General features: G+C 47.1%; 1 protein-coding gene across 6 annotated transcripts in view; it reads right to left on the reverse strand.

The window, feature by feature from the left end:
• The window catches only part of TULP4 (TUB like protein 4), a 228207-nt gene that overhangs the window by 12346 nt on the left and 189511 nt on the right, over positions 1–26350 (reverse strand). For all 6 annotated transcript variants that reach the window (XM_082729563.1, XM_082729566.1, XM_082729565.1 and 3 more), the window contains 7 exons: positions 25598–25732; positions 18466–18632; positions 10816–11040; positions 9662–9896; positions 6651–6795; positions 3684–3828; positions 2317–2410 (listed from right to left, as the gene is read on the reverse strand). In XM_082729563.1, the coding sequence (XP_082585689.1) occupies positions 2317–2410; positions 3684–3828; positions 6651–6795; positions 9662–9896; positions 10816–11040; positions 18466–18632; positions 25598–25732 (1146 nt within the window). The remainder of the gene's footprint in view (positions 1–2316; positions 2411–3683; positions 3829–6650; positions 6796–9661; positions 9897–10815; positions 11041–18465; positions 18633–25597; positions 25733–26350) is intronic.

Here is a 26350-nt window from a genome sequence, read left to right on the forward strand (position 1 = left end):
AGTTCTTGAATTATTACTGTGATTCTTATTTTGTTAGACCCAGCTCTGGCCCCACAGCTGCCTGCCAGCACCTGGTGGCTGACTGGCTCACATTCCTACAGCCCAGCAGGACCTCACTGATGAAAGGCCTCTATGAGGCTGACACTTGCACTGCTGTGGGCTAGGACGATTTTCCAGTAAGACACAGGCCTTATTCGTGTGTTCGTCTCTCTCATCCACAGAAGACAATGTAAATTTTGGCTTAAAAATTCTGGACGATTCTCTATAGCTTAAAAATTAATGATGTAAAGGACTATTCTTTGTTGTTTAGATTGATAAAAGAAATAAAATTGTAAAATCTCAGGAGGGATTAAAAAAAAAAGTTGCTTCCAAGGGGGAAAAGACTAAGTGGCTGGAGATAAAGACAAGATGGAGTTTTACTGAATACCACTTCAAATCTCTTGAATTTGGAATTTATTCTATATTTTTTAAATTGAGAAAGCAAAAAATAAGAAATAAAATTTCACGGGCCAGATAATTCAACTGAAGCAAACAAATTATCCAATATAAAATATATCCAACAGTACTCTACGTTTTGACATTAGAGTGCCAAAAATTATTTAAGAGGGTGCCACATGTAACTTACACATCTTTTAGAACCCAAGAGACAGAATCAAGTGGAAAATTTGCTTAGCTTGACAAATGAATAGTATTAGCTAAAATGCTCTTTTAAAAATGGTATGTGATCAGGACAGTGATTTCACTGTAGTCCTACAGGAAGTTTAATCCTGGGCACTTGAGTTCCTCACACTGGAGTACCGTGTACAGTGATGGCATTTAGAGGTTCTCCCATATCAAGGTCCTTGACTTACGTGTGGATCTATTCAACATCCAGAAGGGAAAGATGCACTAAGACTCCATTTCTCTTTCCAGTGTATACGTACGGTAGGCAGATGGCTCAGTTCCCAGCTCATGGATGGGGACAACAGGACACTCACACTGTGGTGACAAGCATCGCCATGTGCACCAGTGGGGCATGGCTGCGTTACTGAAGAACATGCTTCCGTAGTTATCAGAGCCTTTCCTTTCTTGGCATTATGTGCAGGAACAGCCTATTGTTATTTTCTAAGTCCGTTTTATGTTTTACTTTTATTCCTCTTTTTCTTTGAGCTGAGAAGCCGCAAAAGGAAAAATCCGCATGCAGCACAATTTAGTCTCTTACCATGCATACATGGCACAGCTCTACTTAACACCTGCTTTGCAAAAATTATTTAATTGAAAGGATCTGTGTCTGAAACAAATCCAATAGGCAGATTTAGAATTTTTCAAAAACCATTTTTAGCAGTAGGTTACACAGAGCCATTCAAGATGGGACCACCAGGGGCGCCTGGTGGCTCAGTGGGTTAAAGCCCCTGCCTTCGGCTCAGGTCATGTTCTCAGGGTTCTGGGATCAAGCCCCACATCAGGCTCTCTGCTCAGCAGGGAGCCTGCTTCCCCCCTCTCTCTCTGCCTGCCTCTCTGGTCTACTTGTGATCTCTGTCAAATAAATAAATAAAATCTTAAAAAAAAAAAAAAAAAGATGGGCCCACCATCCATTGGCAAGGTTGGCCTTCCAGAGAGAGCTGTGTGTGCCAAATGATGAGGCAATCTAGCAAGGCTGTGGTGGGGGGGCGACAGCATGTGTCCGCAGCCCACCCAGGGATGTGCCTACTGGCATGAGGCTGCTTTGAAAAGGACCTTCTGTCATTTCATTCCTTCGCTGTCCCCAAGTAAACATGACACATTAGTACTACTCATTAGAGAAGAGTACAGAAAGAATGCAAATGTCAGGTTCTAGCCCAGCTTTTACTCCCATTCTTTTGTTTTCCTCAGTGTCTCAAACTTCGCATGGAGAGGGCACTTATCTGGGACTTCTAGGTGCCAGCTCTAAGGGTTTACCACACAGAACTGTATTAACAGTCCGCTTCTTATGGTCTTTAATGCCTTCTGAACCTCAACTGTCTTCTGACTCGAGAACCTAAAGATACTGGTACCTAAACTTGCCCATAATGAAAGGCCAGAAATCAGATAACCAGAACCCTATCAAACCTCTGTTAGACACTGCAGCTGGTTCTGTCTTTTCATAAGTCAGGATTACACAAAAAAATGAAAGCACGGCTGGCAAAAAGCAATTGAGTAATAATTCTAATTTTTGTGAAATTACAGTGGGTAGTGGCAAGGTTTGAAGGTGAATAAAGTACATGCTAATGTTTTGGTGCGATAAGAACTCATTTGAATGGTCTTTTTAGTCTCAGTTTCAACTGACAGAACGGGAAGAGAAGAGGACATGGTTTTTACCTGCACCGAGGTTGGTTGGCAGGAAAGCAGCCAAGCCCACAATCTTAAACTTGGTTCCCCAGATATTAGACGTGACCTGAGCAAGATAGTTGTGCTGTAGGAAGAGGAGGGAAAGGAAAAAAAAAATCACAATCTGTTTTCATATTTTCTATTGATGACTTAGGAACTACGAATGTTAACGTTTTTGCTTAGAAAGTCACAGAAAATGGTGGGCACTGCTGGAAATACTCATTCTCTTTATCATTCTACCCTTTTTAAGACCAGAAGCTAACGAGAACATGTCAGGCACGTGTTTCTGAGCGGTGGCTCACGGAGCTGAGAGTCGCAGCTGGGGAGTGAGGGGATGTGTCCCAGTGTGTCCACACGTGCGCAGGTTAAAAAGTCCACAAGGGTGCTCTGGGCACATTTTTCTTCACCTTTTCTTTTCCTCCAGTCACTGAACTAGAGAGGGTATACCCAGCTCTGAGTCCATTTGTCCTAAAAATACCAGTTACACTGAAAGCAGTATGTCCACAAACCAGCCAATTATCTGTTTCCTCATTCAATTAAGAAAGTTTTTAAAAATGATCAGTATGCTTCGGCCACGTGTGTATATGTGCGAAGAGTGATAACAGAGATGAATAAACTGTAGCTCCTCAAAGGGCTGATAACCCAGTGCAGGATGTAGGCTTAGAATTATGTGCAGACAAGGCAGGCACTGAGAAATGGTGTCAGGGAGGTACAGCAAGGTGCCTGGGGACTGCTGCGGCTGAGCCAGGGACGGACGCCTTCGTGACGGTTCTGCGTGGAAGCATGCCGGCAGAAGCAAGAAGGGAAGACAGAAGGGGGAGGAGCCAGGGCACCCTGGTGACCCAGGCACATCGAAGGCACAAACGCAGAAGGCAGCCAGTCAGCAGTGAGGCTGTGGCACCTGGAGGGCATTGAGGGGCACCAGGACGGAGGGACAGACAGCACCAGATGGGGGGGCCGCCAGCAGGGACTGGCTCCTGTGGACACCGAGTCACCGAAGGGTCAGACGTGGCTTGAGGGAGCAGAGGGGAGGAGTGTGGCTAGGTCTCAACCAGAGCTATCTGTGAAAAGATTCACGTGGCAACAGAGGGGTGTCTGAGGTGGGAAGGAGGTCCCGGGGGAACGTGAAGGTACTGGGGCCTGCCCGAGGGCAGGGGAGTAAGGAAGGCAAACAGGGCTCTGGTTCTCTATGCCCTGTGTCTGGAATGGCAGGGACAGGCACGGAGGCTGGGGTGGCGAGTGCAGGTGTGACGAGGGCCTGTGCTGAGGGCTCAGCCCCCATCAGGCACACACTGAGGACGGCAAGAAGAGCAGGAGAGCATCAGACACACGGAACCGCCCTGGAGCCCAGGAGCTACCTGAGTGATGTCTTCAAAGGGAAACTCTCTTCGTGTCAGGCTGGGCGAGCCAATGGAGGGCTTGCGCATCGGCAACCGGGGAGACCTGGACATCTCCTGAGCAGCCCGGGACAGCTTGGGAGACTTCCGGGCCTCAATGTTGATCCTGTGGAGACAAGGCCAGGAGGGTCAGGTCCCACAGGTGGGGGAGGCGCCCACTGCTATGGCCCTCTCCTCCGTGCTCTGGTGGCCGCCATGGGTGCCATGTTCCAGGGGCCAGGTCCCTTTATCCAAGCCTCTCCCACCTGCTTTTGCTTCGTGAATGTGAAGAAAGAACAGAATTGCAAACCATGTAATATATATTTGAAAATATGGTGAGATTAGGGAGTACCTGGGTGGCTCAGTGGGTTAAGCGGCTGCCTTCGGCTCAAGTCATGATCTCAGGGTCCTAGATCAAGCCCCACAAAGGGCTCCCTGCTCAGCGGAGAGCCTGCTTCTCCTTCTCTCTGCTTGTGCTCTCTGTCATTATTTTTCTCTCTCAAATAAATAAATCTTAAAAAAATTTACGGTGAGATTAGACCAAGTGATTCATTTGTAAGGAACCTCAGAGAATTAAATGTAGTTGACTTCCTACTGACTAATAATTAAGTTTAGAAACGTCCACATGCCTTCTGCATGTGGGAAACTACCAAGTGGGAAGAGCCATTTTTCACCTTAAGGCCACAACGATTTTATAATTCCTACTACAATGTTAGGATTTCGACAGACTGATCTAGCCTTTTACCAGCTGTCATATTTTAAATCAAATCTGTGGGTCTACTTTTCCCTGCTGCCTTTTGATCCTACATTCTATCTCTGGTCTTCAGTTCTGTTTGCCACCCAGGGACACGGGTATTAATGCCAGTCTACCCACAGAGAGTGCTATAAAAATGAGTATGTTAAGGTCGACTGCAGTCAATGAGAGAAAAGCACTGAGCCTCATAAGTGTTGCTTGAGAGCTTGCTATGATAGCGGGGGCTCCCAAAGTTTGGGGGGACACGGGGACTGAGCTTGTGAAAACTCTGTGTGAGGACGGTTAGTCCGGCTGCGGCATGCAGGATGATTCAACACAGGGAAAGACAGAAGGAACAAGGACCAGCGCCAGAGACCGCCACATCCAGGAACTTTAAAAGGACATTTACAAGGTGAGGAGTTTGGTTGCTTATATGTTAAATGTTCTCCCTTAATTAATGGGAAAAGCTGAAACACTGCAAAAGTGTAGGAAAGTTCATAATTTTATTTGTAATTTCAATATACTTAGAATAAAGATGAAAAAAAAATCAATCAAATTATCTGAGCAATTGGTATATACATGGAAAAACTCACACCATACACAAAAAGTAATCTGAGACTGAAGTATGAAAGCTAAAACTACAAAGTTTCTGGACAAGAACAGAAAAATGTCTTTATGACCAAAGAGTAGACAAAGATTTCTTAAATAAGACACGAAAAGCACTAATCATAAGAGAAAAAATTCATATTGCGTTAGACCACATATGTGACACTGCGTATCTCCGCCCAAAGACTCAAAACTAGAATACATGAAGACTGACAACTTGATGTGAGAAAAACAACTCAGTAAAAAGTGGGCAAAAGACCCAACAGAGATCCAAATGGTCACTAAGCATATGAAAGACTGGCGATCACCAGAGACTGCCGACGCCCCCACCTGCCCAGCAGAAGGGATAAAACCATCTGCTCACAGTGACAGTGCAAACATGGGTGGGGACAGAAGCCTCAGAGGCCGCTGACAGGAACTCAGAACAGCGGGGCACCCTGGGATACTGGCTGGCAGTTTCTAATAAAGTTACAGGTGTGCCAGAACCCGGCAAGTCCCCTGCTAAGTGTATACCCGAGATAAATGAGTGCATGTGCCCCCAAGAAGTCTTGTGTAAGGATGCCTCAAATTGGAAACTACCTAAGATCAACCTACCGGTGAAAGGAATAAACAAAGTGTAGAAACCACAGAGCAAAGGAAAAAAACCACTGACACATACCACACGAATGAGTCTCAGTCATTATGTTGAGCAAAAAATGTCAAATAAAAAAGGAGTATATATTGTTGATGCCATTTATATGAAATTCAAGAATAAGTCAAACTCATCTGTAGTGACAGAACTTAGAAGAGTGATTACCCTGGGGAGTGGGTATCGAATGAGAAGAGACATAAAGAACTTTACAGGGTGATGGAAATGTTACCTTCAACTGGGTGATAAATATTCTGCTTTATCACCTGCACAGGAAATTAGGTCTTTGAGATCTGGGCAGGTATGTATCTGCACATAAATTAGATCTTAATTTTGCACAGCATCACAGAATTTCAGAGTTAAAGAGAGCTTAGTGAGGATCTGGCCCACCCTTTCCCTTCCACAGGTAAGGACACTGGCATCCGGGTCAGGGGTTCATTCAAGGTGACACCCTGAGCTCATATAGCCTTTGGGAGTGGAGCCAGAAGCGGACGGGGCTCTTACCTAGGACACAACAGGCCCTTCTACCTAATCTAAGCTTTTGGCCACTCTTTAGGACAAACCTTTGGCATGTGAAATTTTTTTAGTTTATGATTTATTTCCAATAACAGCATTATAAGGTATTAAACTGGGCATTCCGTTCAACGCAGTACATTATACTTCCTGCAAAACCTTCTTCTTACTTTTCTCAAACTGGAAGAACAAGTGAGCAGGGAGCTCTAGCCGCCCTGTGCCCCCACCATCAGTACTAACCCTGAGGAGTTCAGAGGCTCACAAACTTCCCGTGGATGGCTTTTTCTACCCAAAGGAGAGAAGAAAGGAAACCTATAATTATCACTGGCAGACCCTCCTGATGAAAGGCAGGGATGCCCTCTTGCAGGGGCCCTTCCACTGTCGGCTTCAATGGGACGCTGTTGCAGACAGGACACAGACATCCCCAGAGGTCCTAACAAGGGAGACCAGCCCTGGGGCGCGAGCTTACCTTGGGAGTTTGGGTGACTTGCTAGCTCGGGAGATTTTGGGGGATTTCTTGGCAGCCCAGTCGTCACTCAGTTCCACATCGCTGGAGTCCGAGCAGTTGCAGCTGTCCAGCATGGCGGAGATCAGGCCATTTCCGTAGACTTCGTCTGGTGAGACACAACCCACAGATGCCAAAAAGTGCGATCAGTTAGGCCCTAGTGAAGATGGTTAGCACAGGAAACTACAGGACATACCGACTCTTTGGGCCAGCAATCTAAGTTCAGAGTTGAAAGAGAAAGGACCAGAGTATGGCTTCCCTTTTCCGTTTTTATGCTGTAACATTTCCTAAGCAAAAGGAGGTAGTAACTTCTACTGTTATCAAAATGGGCCTGAATTTCAGCATCACTTGAAAGTACAAAATCGTCTGGCCGCGTTTACTGTGCCAAAAGCGGGAACCTCCCAGCACAACAAGCATCCGTCTGGGTTCAGACGGGCTTGCACGCAACTGGAGGAGCCAGGCCAAGCAAGGGGCTTGCTTACTCACAGATGCCCCCAAGATCCTGCTTCTGAGCAGGGGCCTGCCAAGGCCCCTGTGGGTTCCAGGCCTGCTCTGGACTAGTGACCTGACAAGGTTGGGGCCGTGGCAGGGACTCCCAGACGTTTACGCTTTGAGCGATGGCTGGAATGCAGGCCTGGGCACCTGCATCATCGCCATCCTGGCCGTCCTGGGCTCTGCGGGGGTGCCTGAACAGAAGCTGCTGGAGTGTCACCGCTGGTCACCAGGCAGGAGGTTTGAGGGCCTGCGGCGGAGGACAGTGCCATCACGAAACTGTACTGCAGAGGAAGGTTGTGTCTGACCCCTCCTCGAAATCCCTTCTCCCACCCCTCACATCCCTTCAACTTCCCAACCCCGCTCTGCCCTCATGGTAGGAAGCCCATCTTCCAAATCACTTTTTTTTTTTTTTTAAAGATTTTATTTATTTATCTGACAAGCAGAGATCACAAGTAGGCAGAGAGGCAGGCAGAGAGAGAGAGAGAAGAGGAAGCAGACTCCCTGCTGAGCAAAGAGCCCCATGTGGGACTCGATCCCAGGACCCTGAGATCATGACCTGAGCCGAAGGCAGAGGCTTAACCCACTGAGTCACCCAGGTGCCCGCGAATCACTTTGTTTTGCTGACAAAAGCCTCATTCCTTCAAGGCTCCAAGAACCTTGCCAATTTATAAAAAAGCTGAACTGTTCAACTGCAATGAAACCATTTATGGAATTTAAGTGACTTTATCATTCAAAAGAGATGTTTACGTTTGAAAGGAGGAATTTGCTAAGGTAAACTCTAGTGTTTCTGAACATATGGAGGGGACATCTGTGAACAGGGACCTGTCTGAGGGCCCTGGAGGCCGAGAAGCTCCTGGGAAGCAGGCCAGCTGAGGCCCACATCACCCTCTTCTTAAACAACTTCCTTATCAGGAGGCGCGACCCATGAGGACAGTAAGCTGGGGTGATGAGCACCTGCGTTCGATCAAGTAAGAAGGTTTAATTCACGTGCCCTGAGCGGCACTTTACATCACGTAACTGAGGAGTCACGTGGGGCAACGAGGCTTGGCCATGAACCACGTCAGCTGTGTGAACGCACAGAAAGCTTCTGTGGGCTTGTGAGCCCAGAGCCAGCTCACAGCCTGAGGAAACTCAGTACTGTGCTGTCCGCTCAGCTCCCGGCCAGTCTGCTAACCCAGGAATTCACAACTGCTCTAGGTCACACCATTTGCTTTTGTCTTTGACTCATGTCTTAATCCAGCTGGGCGGCTCTAACAAAATGCCACAGACTGGGTGGCTTCTGAGCAACAGAAACTTCCCTTTCAGCCCTGGAGGCTGGAGTCCGGGATCAGGTTCTGGCGACGACTCTCTTCCTGGCCTGCAGTCGACCCCTCTCCCTGGGTGCCCCCGGGCCCTCGCCTTAGCGGGTATGCAGAGACAGAGCCCTCCCGCTTTTCTGGCAAGGCCACCAATCCTACTGTCAAGTCAGGACTCTACCTGGACAGCCTCATTTCACCTGAATCACTCCCTAAAAGCCTGATCTCCAAATGCGGTAACACGGGAGGTGAGAGCTTTGACGCGCCAATGTCTGGGGGACACAGTTCCACTCACAGTAATAAGCTCTGACAAAGACTCCTCTTAAAAATTGGTGGGTTTTTACTTAACAAAACACGCCCTCATGTATGTTCTCAACTATAAAAAAACATACCGGTCATTCGAAGGAGGGGCATGGGGGCCTCAGCAGTCCCTGGCTTAGGAGACTGGGCAAGCACCAAGGGGCAAAGACAAAGAGCCAAGTCCCTTTGCTCGGGAGGCTCCCGGTCTCGGATGGCAGAGGCGAGCGAGAAGCGCGCACCCTGAGGTCAGGTGAGTAACGAAGACCGGTGTGGGAGAGAGTTCTTAGAAGGGCAGATTGAGTCATCATGCCAGATCTTTATGGATGAGCAAGGAATTTTCCTTGGTAATCAGCTAAAAAGCAACTCACGGTGGATTAGGGAGGAACAGAAGTAAGATTCTAGCAGGAGGCTGAGGAGTAGGCTGAAGCTCTGAGAATTTTAATTCTATCCCTCACTCTGGGAGGGCAGAGATGCACCTCACTGTGGTTTTCAGCTGGTCTCAACAGTGCAGTAAGGCCCTTGATGACACCTGATAAGTAACTGAAAGAAGACTCTACCATTCCCAGAAAGCCCAGGCCCGCTTCCCCGACAGAGAGCTGACATTTGCTCTATCCACGGCCCAGCCCCACAAAGCCTTGCAGATTGCTGTTAAAAACCCATCAGAAACAAACAAACAAACAAACAAACACCCATCAGAAAGGACATTTTAAGAATCATTAACTTCAATACAATGTTGGAAGCGGGGTGGCTTCGAGGACCTTCCACGCTAGCCACAACACAGGCTCACGTTTCATACGTGGCATTGTCCTCGCATGGGCTGTCAGGAAACCTATTCCTCCACCTCCCTTGAGAATGAGGTCTCAGTGTCTCTGGCGTGGAGCCCACCTGATTTGCCATCCGTCCGGGGGTCCATGATGACGAACTCCGGCCGCAGCTTACTGACGCGCCGCCCCTTGAGGATGGGCACGAGCCCGCCCAGGTACTCCAGGTAGAGGGTGTAGCACGGACCGCCCACCTCCGGGTCGTCCTCCGTGCGCTTCATGGTGCAGTGCAGGCGCTCGTTGCCGGCGGAGGGGTAGCTGACGAAGTCTCGCATGTTGTTGGGATCCGGAATTGGGGGCTAGAGGCAGGACATGGACAGAAAGGAGTACAGATGTCACCGAGAACTACAACAGAGCACTGGCTGCTAGTTCGGGGAGGCTTACCGACGTGATGTCGGACAGCAGTTCTCAACTCGGGGTGCATGGAAGAATCCTGTGGGACCTTTAAAAAAATACCTAGTTACGATCCCACCTCTAACAATGAAATCAGAGTCTCTGTGTATTTTCTAAAAACTCCCCATGGGTTTTAATATGTTGCCAGGGCGGAGAATCCCTGTACACAACCAAGACGGTAAAGCAGCTTGAAAAAGATCACAAGATTCTAAACTGATGTTTTAAGAAAAAAAGTCACCTTGAACAAGTGTACCTGACCCGGGGAAGCAGAGACAGAACACAAAACAGAGAGCACAGGCAAGAATGTAAGGTACGGAGGCCCCGGGGTTAGGGGGGGGGGACACCTGACTGCATGTGAAGAGCCTCACCAAAACCGGACAAGTGTCGAGCCACAGTCCACATAAAGGCCAAGTGACAGCGAGTGCAGGGTGGGGGACACCCCAGGACGGTTCAGTCTGACTGCTCCCAGAACTAGCAGTGGAGCATGCTACTCCAACTTCTAGGAACAGGTTTCCCACTCTTCTGAAGCATCTGCCCGGCAGTGAGGGTTGAACACGGCAGAACGCTCTTCAGGAATCAGCCTCTCCCACTGCCTTTGCCAATAGGAAGCTCAGGCCCCTCACACAAGGCGAGTCTCTGGCGCGACAGTGGGGCCAGGGACAGACAGCACTCCGAGGCGGTCATCGGCAGAATCCTCCCGTTGAGGAGCAGACACGACTTCTGCTCGCCCGCTCTGGGAGGCCTGTTGGCCTTCTCGGACCCTGCCCTCCTCGGGCCAGCCGTCCGGGCAGGGGAGCCAGCAGGGAGACGGTGGAGAGGTCTTACCTTGATGGTGGGCGTGAAGGCGGTGGAGAGGTAGGAGCAGAGGCGAGGGGGCAGGGTGAGCTTGCTGACATCCTTGTCTTCCCGCAGGGCGCTGGCGATGGCCTCCTGGCACAGCAGCTGCAGGCTGGACACGCGGTGCTCCACGCGCACCACGTACAGGGCTGGCCCCGAAGCCATCAGCAGCCGCGAGTCCCGGTGTCCCCAGCAGATGGAGACGATGGGGCGCTGCCGGGAAGTGAGGGAGGCGACACTTAGGCTCTACTCTTGTGGTAAAGCACAGATCATGCATGCGTGTGTCAAGCAAAACAAAGTGACCTAATAGTTTCCGAGAATATTGGTTTTAAAAAGTATAACACACTATGAAATACTACATCACAGAAATTCAGTATTTTCATTGGGAAACAGATGCTCAGGCCAGAATGCAAAGCACGGGAATGGTTTTGTATAGTTTTTTTTTAATGTGTATTATCTCATTTGATCTGGTGCCATAAACCCTAACTTAGCTCTGTATGATGATGTTTCTACTGGAAGACGCTTTTAGCCTGGGGTACAGTAACCCACACCCCTTACTGATCTCTGGCTATCTGGATCCCCGAGAAACCAGTGGCTGTTCCTGTGGCTTGGGGAGGTGGTGTGGAGGTAGACCAGACAGCCGGTCCCTTCAGTTGTAACAAGTTGCATTTTAGAGTGACATCGACACTGGTCTGGAGTCACATGCCGTGTGACCTAGGGACTACTCTACAGCCCTGGGATGTCTCCCATGTTCTCAGGAGTAGAATGGGAGCTGTGGGCATAAAAGGGGAGGGAAGATATCAAAGGTACTTCTGAGGTCTACCACAGGCTACAGCCCACAGACACTGCACTGCAGTCCTCCTTGGCCACCCCTTAGCTATGGACAGAGGAAGAAAGCAGAAAGCTCTCCAGGAAGAGGACAGTGGTGAGGGGACATAAAGCTCCTGTGGGGACTGCTCAAGGGGGCTGTGCCACCACTGCTTTGAAAAGGCAGGCCAAATCTAAATAGGCAAGTCAGAAACTAGCTGCCCGGACAAGACACCAAGGCTTGGGGGCGCCGGCTAAGAGAGATCCACACCAAGGAAGACAGGAGGAGGCAGAGGGATGTGACAGGGAAGCTGCAGAACTGGTTCCTTCCGGTCCAGCTGGATGGGGCTCTAATTTAGGGAGGTCTTAATGGGCTGCAAAGACCAGAAGTGGGGTGTCGAATCAATTATAGGAGTGACAGGAGCAGAATTTTCATAGCACTTTAGTGACAAACAACAAGATAAAAGGAACAGATGAAGACACTTGCTTAAAATAGCCTCCAGGGTCAGCTAATCCTGGTTTCAACTTCGAAACAAATGCCAGGCTGAAGATACTCCATCTTGTCTTTCCATCTCTGTGAGCCCCGGCAGTGCGGGTTGGGACCCGGGCACGACCTCTCGGAGGAGGACCACGGAGCGGGAACTCTAGTGTGTGGGCCTCCAGATGGGCCTCCTTACAAGAGGGTCCCACCAGTGGGGCAGATCCCCCAGAGTAAGCCGTACTCATGACTGGAGACAAGGCAGATAACACACACAAAATACACGGAACACTCCTTTGCTGTCATCAACCCCCATAAGTGCAGGTCACATATTTATCCTCCTGTCCCCTCTGTCCTTCTGCTTTTCATAGTAACAGTTAAAATGTTTTGCGAGAATCTTACATAAAGTTATCATTCACAACCAATTACAGCGACCCACCGAACCCTCTCAGTTCTGCCATGGGGAAGCACGATTCTCACTGACCTCACCAGGAGCCCGGGAACCTGTCGCTCAGAGAGGCTAAGGACAGCGAACACCTAGGAAGCCACAGTTTTCACCGGCTTCCCTTCAACCCCACTGCTTGTGCTCCTTCCGCAGGGGCTCCCTCCTCTCCTGTCCGGACACCACACAACCGCCTGAAGAGGGCAAAATGTCCCATGAACCAACTGAACGGCCAGGCACAAGCAGAGTAAGAGGCCCTAATTGCCCCCTTAGTCCATTCGATCAAGGCACTTTCATTCAGAAGCAAACTGGACAGGTCTGCAGGAGAGGCAAACAGGAGGAGAAACAGGCTGCGTCATTAGCAAATGGACAATGACCAGAACGACTCTTTACAGCAGAAAAGAATCTGCAGGTCACGTGGGCACAAAAGCAGAAACAAATTAGCCCCGAAATACTATTAGGTGCACCAGAAAGCAAGAGGACAGTCCTGTCTGGAACGGGAGGGAGGACCGTGCTCCTGCTGGGTGCATGGCATCCACGAGGAAACAGACTTCTCCGCAGCGAGGGCAGCGAGGGCGGAGAGGGTTGGAAAGAGTGAAAACCAGAACCCAGGACCCTCCTGAGGGTGGGAGGTATGCGGTAGCCTGAGGACATGATAGCCTGCGGGGTTCAGAGCAAGATTACCAGCAAGTACTGAGAATACCACCAGGGATTGATAGCCAGTGTTGGGGGTGAGCATCACCTACTTGTCTGCGTCAGTGACAGTCTGTTTCAGTAAAGGGGGGGAACACATGCTCATGTAAGTTATTTCTGCAGCACATACTCCATGTAAGATGATAAAGTAGCAGGGGCGCCTGGGTGGCTCAGTGGGTTGAGCCTCCGCCTTCGGCTCAGGTCATGATCTCAGGGTCTTGGGATCGAGTCCCATATCGGGCTCTGCTCAGCGGGGAGCCTGTTTCCCTCTCTCTCTGCCTGCCTCTGCCTACTTGTGATCTCTGTCAAATAAATAAATAAAATGTTAAAAAAAAAAAAAGATGACAAAGTAGCAAAACAAATACTGGTACCTTTCTATACTAAATTTTAAGGCTGTATCAGAGAAGCAAAGAAGAATTTACAGATAGTGAGAGCTGATGCTCTTGTCTGAAGGTTCTGACTTCTCCCTGCCGGAGGGAAATTGATCACTGTTAATTCCCATTGAGTGGAGGAGGGCGGCAGTGGGGCCCTGACCTCAGGGTACCTTTAAATCCTGTAAGCCTGTAGAAAAGCTGTACCACGTATTTGAAAGTTGTTAAGAGAATGTATCTTAAATGTTTTTCCCACAAAAAAAGAAACGGCAATTATGTGTTGTGACGGAGGTGTTTGTGAACCTTATGATGCAATCCTACCGCAGTACATAAAGGCATCAAATCCATACTCGCATACTTGAAATTTACACAACCTTCATGTCAACGCAGCAGAGCTGGAAATAAATAAGAAACCACACAGGAAATCCTTTTATACCTTTCTAAATACTTTTATACTGTTTTTATATGTCATCTTACTTTTTTAAAGTCTCATTTCCTTTTGGTGCTGAGTTTCCTGTGCTGTTTATGGGTACTTCAGCCTACAAAGCCCTCCCTACAAATGTCCTGTTTTGGAATGAACCAGATTCAAAGTGGAGGTAAGCGCACATGCCCGCAGATATGAGGCGTGGGGTGTCTCAAGTCCGCTACCTCCCAATCCATGATTTCTGCCCTCCGTCCCCCAGGATCTGTGATGCGGGGAGAGCAAGAAGCCACGTTCTGCCCACCCACAGCCCTCACCCACAGAGCGCCATCCTCCCTAAGAACTGCCCACCTGCCAGGCCTCGCTGCAGCAGAAGAGAAATGTACCGAATGTTTAATTCCAGTAAACCTGGAACAGATAAGGGTGCACACTAACGCAGCTCCCACAGATTAATGCTTTTGTTTGAACAGCTGCTGTCTGCTAGGGGAAAAACTCAGCTGTAAATCTGTGGGCTTACTCTCTCTCTCGAATCACACAAAATGACTATTTTTAGAACTGATGGCTAGAACTGTGAAGTTGGTAACATTCAAATCTTAATTTGTGTAGGGAAGTTCACATACTTTGCATGTCTAAATCCAAGGCAAAAGGACAAGAAAATGAGCTACATTTCAGGGAGCGTTAGTGTGGTAGAAATCTAGTGCTTTGATGAGTCTGATGGAACAAGGAGAGGTATTAATCAGCTGGGGAGATGCTATTTGTATGAAGGTCTGGCGAGTGGTTGTCCCCTCAAGGACCTCCCGTCCCTCCGTCTGATGCTGAGCCACGTGAAGGAAGCAGGAAAGTCTGCTCCTCAGACTTCCTCGGCTACAGGGCACAGATCTATCAGTAAATGGCCAGTTTCAGCTCCTCTGGCACGTGGAGACACGCCGCATCCCTCCCAGCCTCACCTCCTGCTGCTGGACAGTGTACCCCACACACTCAGCCAGTCACACGTCCAGGTAACTGTCTGGGAAATGCACACAGTGGGGAAGGGGAAGACACACCCTGAGTGTTGGGGACCGATACTGAGAGAAATTAATTCCCTGTCTTCACGGACTTGACACCCTGAGGTGGGAAAGGGAGAGAGATGCGGATCTTAGTCCCTCTGACCGGGTCTGCCTGACTACGTCAGGTGGTGAAGAAGGGCAGGATAAGGGGCTTGAGAAAGAAGGAGGACGTCGTTCGGACCGAGGGGAGCAGAGAAGGCTGTCCCAATGAGGTAGTTTCAACAGAGGCCTGACCGAGATGGGGGAGTTTATTTATTTTAAAACATTCAAAGTTTCCTCACCGTATTGCTATATTTGCATCCGCAGTGAATTGCATGGAGTCCTCTAAAAATTCAAGAGGAATAAAAAACAGGATGTTCTTTCCATATTAAAGATAAGCTGCTCAAGCAAAATAAAAAACAACAGACAAGAAAAGGGTCAAAGCCAGCTGTCCCAAAAGAAGGACTACGAGGCTGTCTGAACCCAGTTTCTGGCCAACGAGGGCCCTGGGCTGAGGACAGAGGATGTAGCCCACGGAGGCATCCGGTCCTCTGGGTGTCGGGGGCCCCCTGGGCCTCCCAGGCGCTGCAGCTCCCCTAAGAAGGTGGCAAGATTCTGTCTTAGAGTTGAAATACACTTCAAACGTCTAATACTTGAAGGGGATGTCTAATGTTGGTACGAGTGTGTACAAAGGGAATGTCTACTGTTTGTACAAGTGTGTACAAAGAAGGAAAGCCTTCCAGAACAGTTCACTTTTAAAACAGACCAAGTTCAGGGGCACCCAACTGTGTCGGCCGGAGCCGTGGACAGCTCTGAATTGTTACGCTCTGATGATTCGGCCACTGGGGCGCGGCGGGAAAAGCCAGCACAGCATCTAGGCGCCCACCTCTCAGTTTTAAAAGGACACACCGTTCTCGCATTCTGAAGCAGACAAGCTCAGCAAGTACCTTCTCATCTATTTAGAGCAAACGGAGGAAAAAGCACTCCCGCGGCAGCTTCGTCAGAGCATGTACAGTGAGTCCTCAGTGAAGAGGCGGTGACACAGACCTCAGCTAATGGGACTCCTGGAGTACAGAGTCGATGACCACAGATGCAATCTTTCATTTCACTTTCTGTTTCCACACCACCTACCCCTCTCCCTTCTCTCTTAATTTTTTATCCAGATATCTTATATTGACTACTGAACCTTACAGAATACACGTCGACTCCTCCAATATGCCTCTCAGGCAAAAAACATTCACGAAGCTAAGACAAAACCAACCAACCAACCAAAACCCCAGGCCCAAATAACTGCAGCCCATGGCGTCAGTGGGTAGAACTAACTCTAAGAACCGTCGTCAGAGTAGCAATCACATATAGCTGGTCACAGAAACAGCTAATGAGGTAAAATGCAGAATTTTACAACAGGTAGAAAGAAAAATAAATTGCAGTATATTTTCTTGTAAGAGCTTTAGCCACTAGCCTTGTTGTTATGAGTAAATCAGGAGAATCAATTTTAAAGCCATGGCCACCACAAGTTAGTGCCCAGCAACGGCTTTGTACGCAATAGCCTACAATCTAATTAACTTAGAAATAAATTATCCAATCTAAATTGCATTTAGTTCTTTCTATAAACAGCCCAATAAATTTCCCAACTTCCTTCCTGCTATAAAAATGTCCCTGCCTTTGGACAATTTGAATAGCATAGCACAGATAACATGTGATTTTAGAATCATTACAGAAAAAGTTAGGTTGGTGCTACCTGTAATTAATGTTGTACTTGATTTTTAATAGCATCATTGTTTAACTTTATGTTATTGAGGAAATTTTGTCAATGGTTGAAACAGATCCTCAAATGAAAAAAAAGAGTAATTTATTAAAATGCTGAGATACTATGTGATCATTTTTCCCCAAAGGAAGATCAGCTAAGCTCTCTTTTTATCCTTCAGGTCCAAACTGAAAAATTCAAGACCTATGTTAGTTTCACATTATAGTTGATGAAAACATCTGCAATGGTTGTGGCCACTGAGCCTCTACCATATTCTAGGCACAATGACAATCAGAGAAATGAAGAAAATGTGGTGTTGACTGAGAAGATAAGACAAGTAGACAGAAACGTATAGTAAGTATGAGAAATGTCAAACACCCCAAGGGGATGCTTCACAGAGAAGAGGGGTCACAATCATTGTCAGATTTACAAAAGGATGTGGCTGTGTTGGCATTAAGGATGATGGATTTCCCCAGGCTGAGATGGCAGAGAAGGACATTCCTCATAGAAGGAACAGAATGCCAGCAAGGAGGGGTGCCCTGAGTCAGAAAGAAGAGTGGACAATGCTGAATCTAGCTGGAGTGGGTTTTGGCACTCCAATTCACAAATATTCTAATAAATGCAGAAGCCTTATTAATTCAGGAAGAACTAGAAATTCCCGTCCTCTCCTACTCATCTTTCAGTTAGGCTAGGAACAGAAAGTTAGCATGATATCTGACTGAGAAGTCACACAGCTTAATGGTTCAAACTATCAACAGAGAGAATTAAAGAAGCATATGTTGACAACTATCTGCCCATCAGTCACACAAGCAAATATTTACTGAGCACCTACTATGTTCAAGGCAATGCACTGGCAGTTTCAGTTCTGTAAGATGAAAAAAGTCTGGAGATTGATCAAATAATAATGTAATACAGTTCATGCTACTGAAATGTACACTTAAAAATGATTTAAAATGGTAAATTTTATGTCGTATATTTTTCCACAAATAAAAAAAGATATATTTAAATAATGAATGTTCTCATCTAATTACAAATTTCCCCAAATCTGGTATACCTACCTCTTAGAGCTGAATAAGGTTAGGATGTGAGTCTCTAATGTGTTATCACCCCTGTCAATCCTCAACTCCCTGTCAGACCTGTCTCCACTACACCCCACTGAGACTCTAGTCCCCCATGACAGTGATCCAGACCTGAAGTGAACTGGTCTAAAGATCTCTGGGAAATAAAACCAAACAGGAAAGGGCTACCTGTGCATGCTCCCCTAAAGATCTTTACGCTTTCTTACCTAATGTTTAATTATAATTTAGTTCAGGTATAAAAGTACATTATAGGCATTTTAAAAAAAAATCAGAGCGAATCAATGAAGATGCAGCACACACATCTCTAAGTTCCTAACTTCTGCCTGGGACTCACGATAAACACCAGTTCACTCTGTTCACTCACCGTCCACTCCGTTGAGTGGGGAAGGTAATGAAGTATTCTGGTTAAAGGCAAAAACTTGTTCCTCCCTGATTTTTTCTGGTTTATAATTTAATTAAGGTCAATAGAGATTAAAATTTGTTGACGATGATTACAGTAAGCACAACCAAGTCTCGGTATCTCACAGAGCCCGGGGAGCCTACTAACACAGTGAAGAGCTGACACACATCCTTACTTGCACAAGCGTGTCCAGAGTGAAGATGTGCTCCCCGCGGACATTGTAGAACTTGACCATGGCACTCTTCAGAAGAGGGCCGTTGGGGAGCTCACCAAGCTGGGTCTGCCGTTCCATCCCAGCGACGGCCAGGAGGTCTCCCTGGGTGCACCACTGGGCCACCACCTCTGAAATCACAAAGATGATGGTCAGCATGATGACATGACCCTCCCTGAACTTTCAGTGTTTAGAAAATAAAGCTGCTGAGCAAATACAAGGTGGCTCTTCTCCTTTTTCTCATGAAGACAACAGCTACCCACCTGTCTGAAGATAATAGACTCTATTTCAACAGGGGTCTGTTGCCTGGTTGGGGAGTGTGGCTCCTCTGAGACACAATTCTGCCAGGTAAGAGCACAGCCGCCAAAGCCAGCACACTAAGTATCAAACCCTGAAACCAGCACGACTAAGAGCACAGGTAAGATGACCCAACCAAGGACTGTCCATCCATGGCTTGTGTCCCTGACCCCATCAGTGACTCTAGAGTTTACAGATGCAGAAAGTAGGTCAAGAGCAAAGTCCAGATTTATATTCATTTGATTTCTGTGCACTAATGGGCAGATAAAGTTCAGATAAAGGATATTAACTGCCTACAAGACCCCAATGTTCCACATTGGGATGTTGTGGGGGCTTAGAAAGTAGATAAACACGTCTGTTGTATGAGAGAATTATCGGAAATTTTCACCCTGGAGATGTGACGCCTACCTATAAGCCATTCTGTACCTCTGAGAAATGGCTGTGAAATGGTTTGTCTAATCCCAACGTGAGCAATTTACTCACTCTGACCGCTCCAACAAGCTACTCGCACTAATAAGACTTACAGCACAGCTCTTCCCCCTCAAGACCCGAGGACCCCATCTGGCTCACACAGAGATGACTGAAATCCAGAGTTCAGAGGCCTCTCTGAGCAAGGATGGCTGGAGCCTACAGGAGCCCGGTTGTGACAGGACACGTGGCAGAGCCAGGTCTAGAAGCCAGCAGTGCCGGGCCTCCGGCAGGTCACACATGACCCTTCTCTTAGTCACATCACCTTCTGAGGTCACCAGGGCTGCCTGACTTCCTCAGAAGCCCGGACAGTGGTCCCTAGCACAAGGCGGCTCTCTGGACCCAGGGAAGCGAAAGCCTGCACAGCCAGAGAGCCGCCGCAGGGGCCGGGGCCGAGGGAGCAGAGGGCTGCGAGAAGGCATCTGCACACAACCGCGGAGCGCAACGACTCTGCCATCAGACAGAGGGAAAGCACCAATAAAGAGTTTTTTCCTTTTTCTTGCAAAAGGACACGATGAAGGTTAAAGTACAAACCAGGAAACGAAAAGTCATGTCAAAGAATCAACTAAATATCCCGGTGAGGAAGATGGAAAACATGACGAGAGGAGGAAGCTGGAGGAAGTGAGCTCGGGAAGCCCACGGGGGCTCGGGGCTCTGCTGAAAAGCCGGCCGTGATCTCCGGGCTGAAAAGACCTTCTCCGGGGGACAGGTTTCGGCAGCCCAAGAAGTCAACGAGAGCAGCAGCTTATGCTGACAGGTACAGACGACTGCGGCCCAGAGGCTGCCGTGGCTCAGGACCAAGCCGCACCGTGGCTCTGAAGAGGCCAGGCTCCCACTCTCGAGGCTCCTCTGCCAGCCCGCTCTGGTCAGGGGGCAGTGAAAGCCCTGTGACAGCCCTGCAGCACCCCTCTTGCTAATTACTTAGTTTAGTAAGATTCTTTGAATTTTGCCACTCTGTGGTTTTTCCCAACAGAAAAGTGAGCTGCTGCCCCTACAGGCCTGGCCCGGACACGCAGTCCACTCAGAAACTGCTCGAAGAGCAAAGGCTCTGCCCCCTACGCCGGCACCCTCAGTCCCCGCTAAGCCTGAGTCCACATGTCCCCACGGAGTGCAGTTATCAAGTTCTAGGGAGACAGCAGGGGTCCCCACAGGCAAGCCGTTCTTTAAAAGAGCACAAATTCCACAGGAACAACTCCACTTCTTGTTCTGCTGACAACACAACCGTACCATCAAGGGCTGCGGCCCTGTGACATGCAGCGTAAGCCAGTCCTGCTGCACACAAAGGGCACATGGTCACCAGGGGAAATAGGTTTACTTAGAAAACCCTGACACAAGAAACTCAGGAGTGGGCACAAGGACGCAGCCCTGCAGACCGGTCAGCGTCAAGCAGGAGTGTGCGAGTACTTCCACGGGGGCTCAACTCCGACGGCAGGAGTTCCAAATCCTTATCAATTACTACAGAGTGAAAGGGAAATTGCATATTTATTCACTATCTAGATTTTCCTAGGATAAAGAAATAAGAACATAGAAACGCAGATGTGGTCAGGACAGACCTTTCCTATCCTAGAAAGTTTTTGTAAGCTATACCCATCTTAGGTTAGACTAGAAAATAACCCAAATACCTTTGCCCAATCTTTTGGTAATAATTTTATAATTTTAAAACCTTTAAAAACTTGTTTTAAAATATAAGCCAGAAAAATGGGGGACCTGGGTGGCTCAGTCAGTTAAATGTCTGCCCTCAGCTCCGGTCATGATCCCAGAGTCCTGGGATTAAGTCCTGTGTCGTGTCGGGCTCCCTGCTCAGTGGGGGAGCCTGCTTCTCCCTCTGCCTGCCACTCCCCCTGCTTGTGCTCCCTCTGTCATATAAATAAATAAAATCTTAGAAAAAAATTTAAGCCAGAAATAAAGAACTAATGCTTTATTTAGTAATGCTTTTTTTCACGTTTCCTGAAGTTTTTTAGCACAGCATCTCTAGGGATATAGGGAGTTCCAAGGCACAAAAGAGGTCCATCCTCCTAAAGTACCCATTTTTTGGTGATTCTTTTTTTAAGGTAATCTCTACTCCCAACGTCATGGGGCTCAAACTCACACTTCCGAAGTCAAGAGTCACATCCTCGACACGTTAAGCCAGCCAGGAGCCCCTTTCTTAATGACTTTGAGGTGTTTGTGGGATTTTGGTCTCTCAAACATTGCACACACACGAAAAGTAACACAGTCCCACTGTTCTACTTTAGCCAGATAACCTTATGGATCTTTTTGATAAAAGCCTGGAGGATCAAAATTTTACATGTATTAAGCAATGAGAAAATTCGGGGCTTTTGTGTAATAACAAGAGCCCCTCAGGTGCTGTTAGTGCTGGGTCCAAAAGAGGCAGCCAAGGATTAGTGGAGAAAGAACAGTGCTCTGACCAAACACCATATGTACTTGAGCTGCTGGCTAGAAGTCTGAAGTTCACAGAGGCCTCCGTCCCTTGGATGTCCATGTTGATGATTTATCATTTTACTAAACATTAGACATTGTGTACTTGCATTTGTGTACATGGAGTTTGGGTTGAGAGGGAGAAGGTAAGCACATGCACAAAGTAGGAAACTGTGTGATGGTAAAATAACACGTACTTTTTTTCTTTAATAACAGTGCTTCCGGTAAACATATTAAGGACAGAATATCAGCGTGTACTCAGGCTGATGGCTACAATGTCTACCAGCCTGAACTACAGGTGTAGACAGGACTGCTGACCAAAACCCCTCTACCTCAAAATCAAAACCCCCCTCTTGACCTTCTCAGTGTGTTCTATGAAGTGACAAAAAGAGGAAATTCTGTAAAACAAAGAAACAAAGCCTAGGGGTTTCAATTCTTTGATCTTAAGACACATATCGGATGAAATGAACAGTGCCTTTGAGAGCTTGCTTTACCACAAGAAAGGAACTGGTTAGGCCAGAGAATTTCTGAGTACATCACTCAACTGTTTTTCCTTGAAGGGTAGGAGAAAAGGACACTTCAAAATATGCCGAAGGGTAGGAGAAAAGGACACTTCAAAATATGCCACACTGGGATAAAAACTATTTTGAGCTAAAGGCAACTGAGAAACAGCAGATACAAAGAAAGTTCTCTCCGTCCTCCCTATCCGCCAAAATGCAGGATATAAATTTGGGAGGGCCCCACCCCCCACTGTACCCCCTGACCATAAAGGATAGAAGTTAATCACAGAGGACATCTCCAGACCCTTATCAGCCCACAGAGAGAATCAGGAGAATCTACATGACAAACTTCAGAAAGGAGCCCTTTTCCCACCAGATTCCCATATGCTTACCTTCCCACAGTCTGCTGCCCTAGAAACGTCAAGCCTTTCCCTTTGTCTTGTCACTTCTCCAAAAAACACATTATTCTTTTGTTAACATGCTATAACAGCCCAAGTTCTACCCACCCCTTTGAGTTACTCATCTCTGAACACTTCCACAGGTAAATGTAATGCACGTGTTAATATACCTGTTTCTTTTTCTCTCGTCAATCTGTCTTTTGTCAGTCTAACTTCTAGGGCCCCAGTCAGAGAACCCAAGATTTCTAGAGGGAAAAGTCTTTCCTCCCCTACATTCTCAAGGAAGAGTATAGTAACAAAGGGCAACAATCCCCAACAAGGTGAACTAATTTATGGTTCAGTATGTGATAAACAGAAGTCCCCAAAGTTGTGATACTCTGCAGATTTTTCCTCAAGGCAGAATTTCCTCAGCAAGTATCTGCAAAGCAAAACTACCCACCACCCTATGAATCTGCAAGGAAAAGTTTGACAGTTGTGGAGAAGAGGCTGGTCATGGGGACTGTGAGCTATTTGCCATTCTGTTATTTTGCAATGACATAAATTAAAGCATTGGTGATACATTAGAAAATATCATGAGTGATGTTAATTCACTAGAAGAGTTCTCTGATATTTCTTTTGAAATAGTAACAGACAAAGACTAGACCCTTTCAGTCCACTTTATATGACAAGCAACTGACTTGTCCATAATAGGATAGAATCCAGTGGATGGAGAAAGTTGCCACGGGGCCTCTTGGCAGCTTTCTGGCTACCTCTTCCCAGTATTTATTAACATAACCCACAAAGCAGTGAACAAAAAAACAAATGAGTTAAAAAAAAAATACTGCTGTTGATACTACAAGTAAGACCAAGTCCTTATAGCATTCTGAAACCAAGACAAAGAGAAACTGCCTATACCCAGGCCCTATCACATGACATCGACTCACTTAAATTTCATCTAACTTCTTACAGTGAAGACTGTCCAAAAGCATGTCACTCATGAAAGTGTAAGGTTGAAATATTTTCATGTTAAATTTAGATTTCTAGTCAGGCAATGAAAAGAATGCTAAATTTGACTGTTTTTAGGATAAAACTCAAGTCAAAAACTTGCACATTTGGGAAGGTCACCCCAGGTCACCTTCATAAGCCACCTCATATGTGTGAATCATCCAGTGCACACTTGGTGGGGGTGTGTTAGAAGTACTACTCTAATACAATTTAGTTTGAAAGACAGAAAACTAATGTGGCCAAGAAAGAAAAAAAAAAGTTTCCATAGGCAAGTAGGATAGCAAAGAATTGGAAAAATTTGCTATATAAAGAATATAGTGGAACTGAGTGGTAAATATGCTATTTTCAGTCCTGATCAGATACTCAGTAGGGAAAAAGGTCAGGACTCCAGATTAGAGACATGTTCTGATGAAATTAATCAACTTGGTTACAGGTTTAAAAATAGTTTCTTTTTTTGTTTGTTTTTCAAGATTTTATTTATTTGAGAGAAGAGGGGCAGAGGGAGATGGAGAAGCAGGGAGCCCAACACAGGGCTGGATCCCAGGACCCCAAGATCACGACCTGAGCTGAAGGCAGACACTTAACTGACTGAGCCCCCCAGGCACCCCTGAAAACAGAATTTCTGATGAAGAAAAGAAGAGCTTGAATTACAAAATATATGTGAGAATTTCTGATGACCATCCCTGCATTTTAGCTCCACAAAGGTCACAACTTTCAGAAAAGAACACAGAAAAGAGCAAGGAATTTAAGATCATCATCATCACATGCAAAAAATACTTACTCAGCTTCTAAAGGAGCCCATTTGTGGAATAAAGAGGGACTTCTACATAGTTCATGTCCCTCAAGAGTTTATAGGGTAAATAATTCCTTATAATTACAGTTTTGAAACAGCTCCCATAAAAGGGAGCAAAACTTCTAAAAATATTCTATAGTTCTGAGGCGGCTGGGTGGCTCAGTTGGTTAAGTGTCTGCCTTTGGCTCAGGTCATGATCCCAAAGTCTTGGATTAAGCCCCACATTTGGCTCTCCCTCTGCCCCTCCTCCAACTCATGTTCTCTCTCTCTCTCTAATAAATAAAATCTTTTAAAAAATTCTATACTTTTAAAATAGAATTATTAAGTGCTTGGGTGTGTACGGACATGTATGATGCATTCCAGGCAATCAATAGTTAAGTATACGGACTTGAGTCTCCCTATCCCTGTGATTCATGAATAATTCAGACAAGAAGCACCTGACAGGACTCTCTGGTCTGAAGGCCAGTTCTGAATAACGGCAGGAAGCTGAACTGCAGGTTCTGGTTTGCTCTTTACCTCTCATTCAGATTAGAGCAGGCCCCTTTATTTTGAGACCAGAGGCAGTCCAGAAATTTCTACATTGCACCATTTAATCCTGAAGACAGAAAAACGTTTTCCCAAAGAACTCATCAGGGTCACAAAATGAGTAAATATTCTCAAGCTGCAAAATTTGGCAAACACCAAATGCCCACAGACAGCGATTTTTCTCACGAGATAATAGATTTCACAACATCTGTCAGGAAAGTGTCAGTACTTGGTGGCTGATGTTTTACATCAGTGTCTCAGTCTGGCAAGTGTGGAAGCTCCAGTCTGCTGAGGTAACTTTACCACGCAACCACCAGATCCTTAATAAGCCTCAAAATAACAGCGGCCTCTGCAAAGCTGTGCTGCACATGGGCTGCCGCCTCAGGAACTGCAGGTGCTGAGGCCTGATGCTGTCCAGACAGAGAACATCAGCCAGAGGCAAACACCACACACCTGAGAAAGACCACTCTTGTCAGAGCAGGGAAAGAACAGAAAGCCAAAGACGAATCCCTCCTTGCAATAAGCCTGGGTATGGCCTTAGCAGGTAGGCAGAGGAGGTAAGAAAAGGGCCTTCATTCACGGACTCCAGGAAGCCTGGGAGAGGTCACTGCAGAGGGACGGGAATGGATAAGGACGAGGCGTAGGACCCCCACTGTAGGGAAAAGGCACACAGGGCTGAGTGTGGGTCTGGGTTCCCATGCGGCCTTCTGTACCTTTCAGCCCTGAGCGAATGACAGTAGGAGACAAGTCATCGTAGTTGTTCATTAAGCTGATGTCCCCCGAGGTGAAGCTGACGGTGAGCAGTGGCTTGATGTTCTGCACCGGGATGGGATACGCTGCTGGTCCATCTGCCGGGACAAAAGTGCCGAGTGAAGAGGCGGCAGGCGCACAGGACCCCCATCTGGGCGCGGCTGCAGTCCTGCACACGGCCTGCCACTGCAAACTGGACTCTGGGCCAGGCGGTCACCGAAGACGGCCGTGTTCTAGATCACTCAGAACCTACACAAGACCGTCAGAGGGCCGCTTGCCAGAGAAGTCTGGAATGAGGAGAAGGATGGCGACAGCTAGCCCTGGAGGCAGCAAGGGGGGTACCCTGGGCTCTGTTTTATGGTGGCGAGAATATGTGTGAAAAGATTATTAACTTGTGTGTTAATGTGTCATGTTTCTAATGATGTGTAAACACCAATTATTGTAATGTCATATAATGTGGAAGGATGGTCAAAGAGGGATGAAAATGATTTCTTAATTCTGGCCCAATGAATAAAGAAAAGTTGCTTTTCAACACCAATGTTCTTTCACTGAACATTTTAGGAAATGAGGAAACATAGCAGTCACTCTGAGTCCTTTATTCAGTTTTTATCATAACAGACCCCAAATGTGGAGAAAGGCCAGGGCTGGATGTGGCTCATAACGAATTCTGCTACATCTGCAGCGCACAGCCAGTATAAAGAAAATACGGCCTTGGA

Source organism: Mustela nivalis (genome assembly GCF_964662115.1).
Source record: "Mustela nivalis genome assembly, chromosome: 5".
Classification (NCBI taxonomy): domain Eukaryota; kingdom Metazoa; phylum Chordata; class Mammalia; order Carnivora; family Mustelidae; genus Mustela; species Mustela nivalis.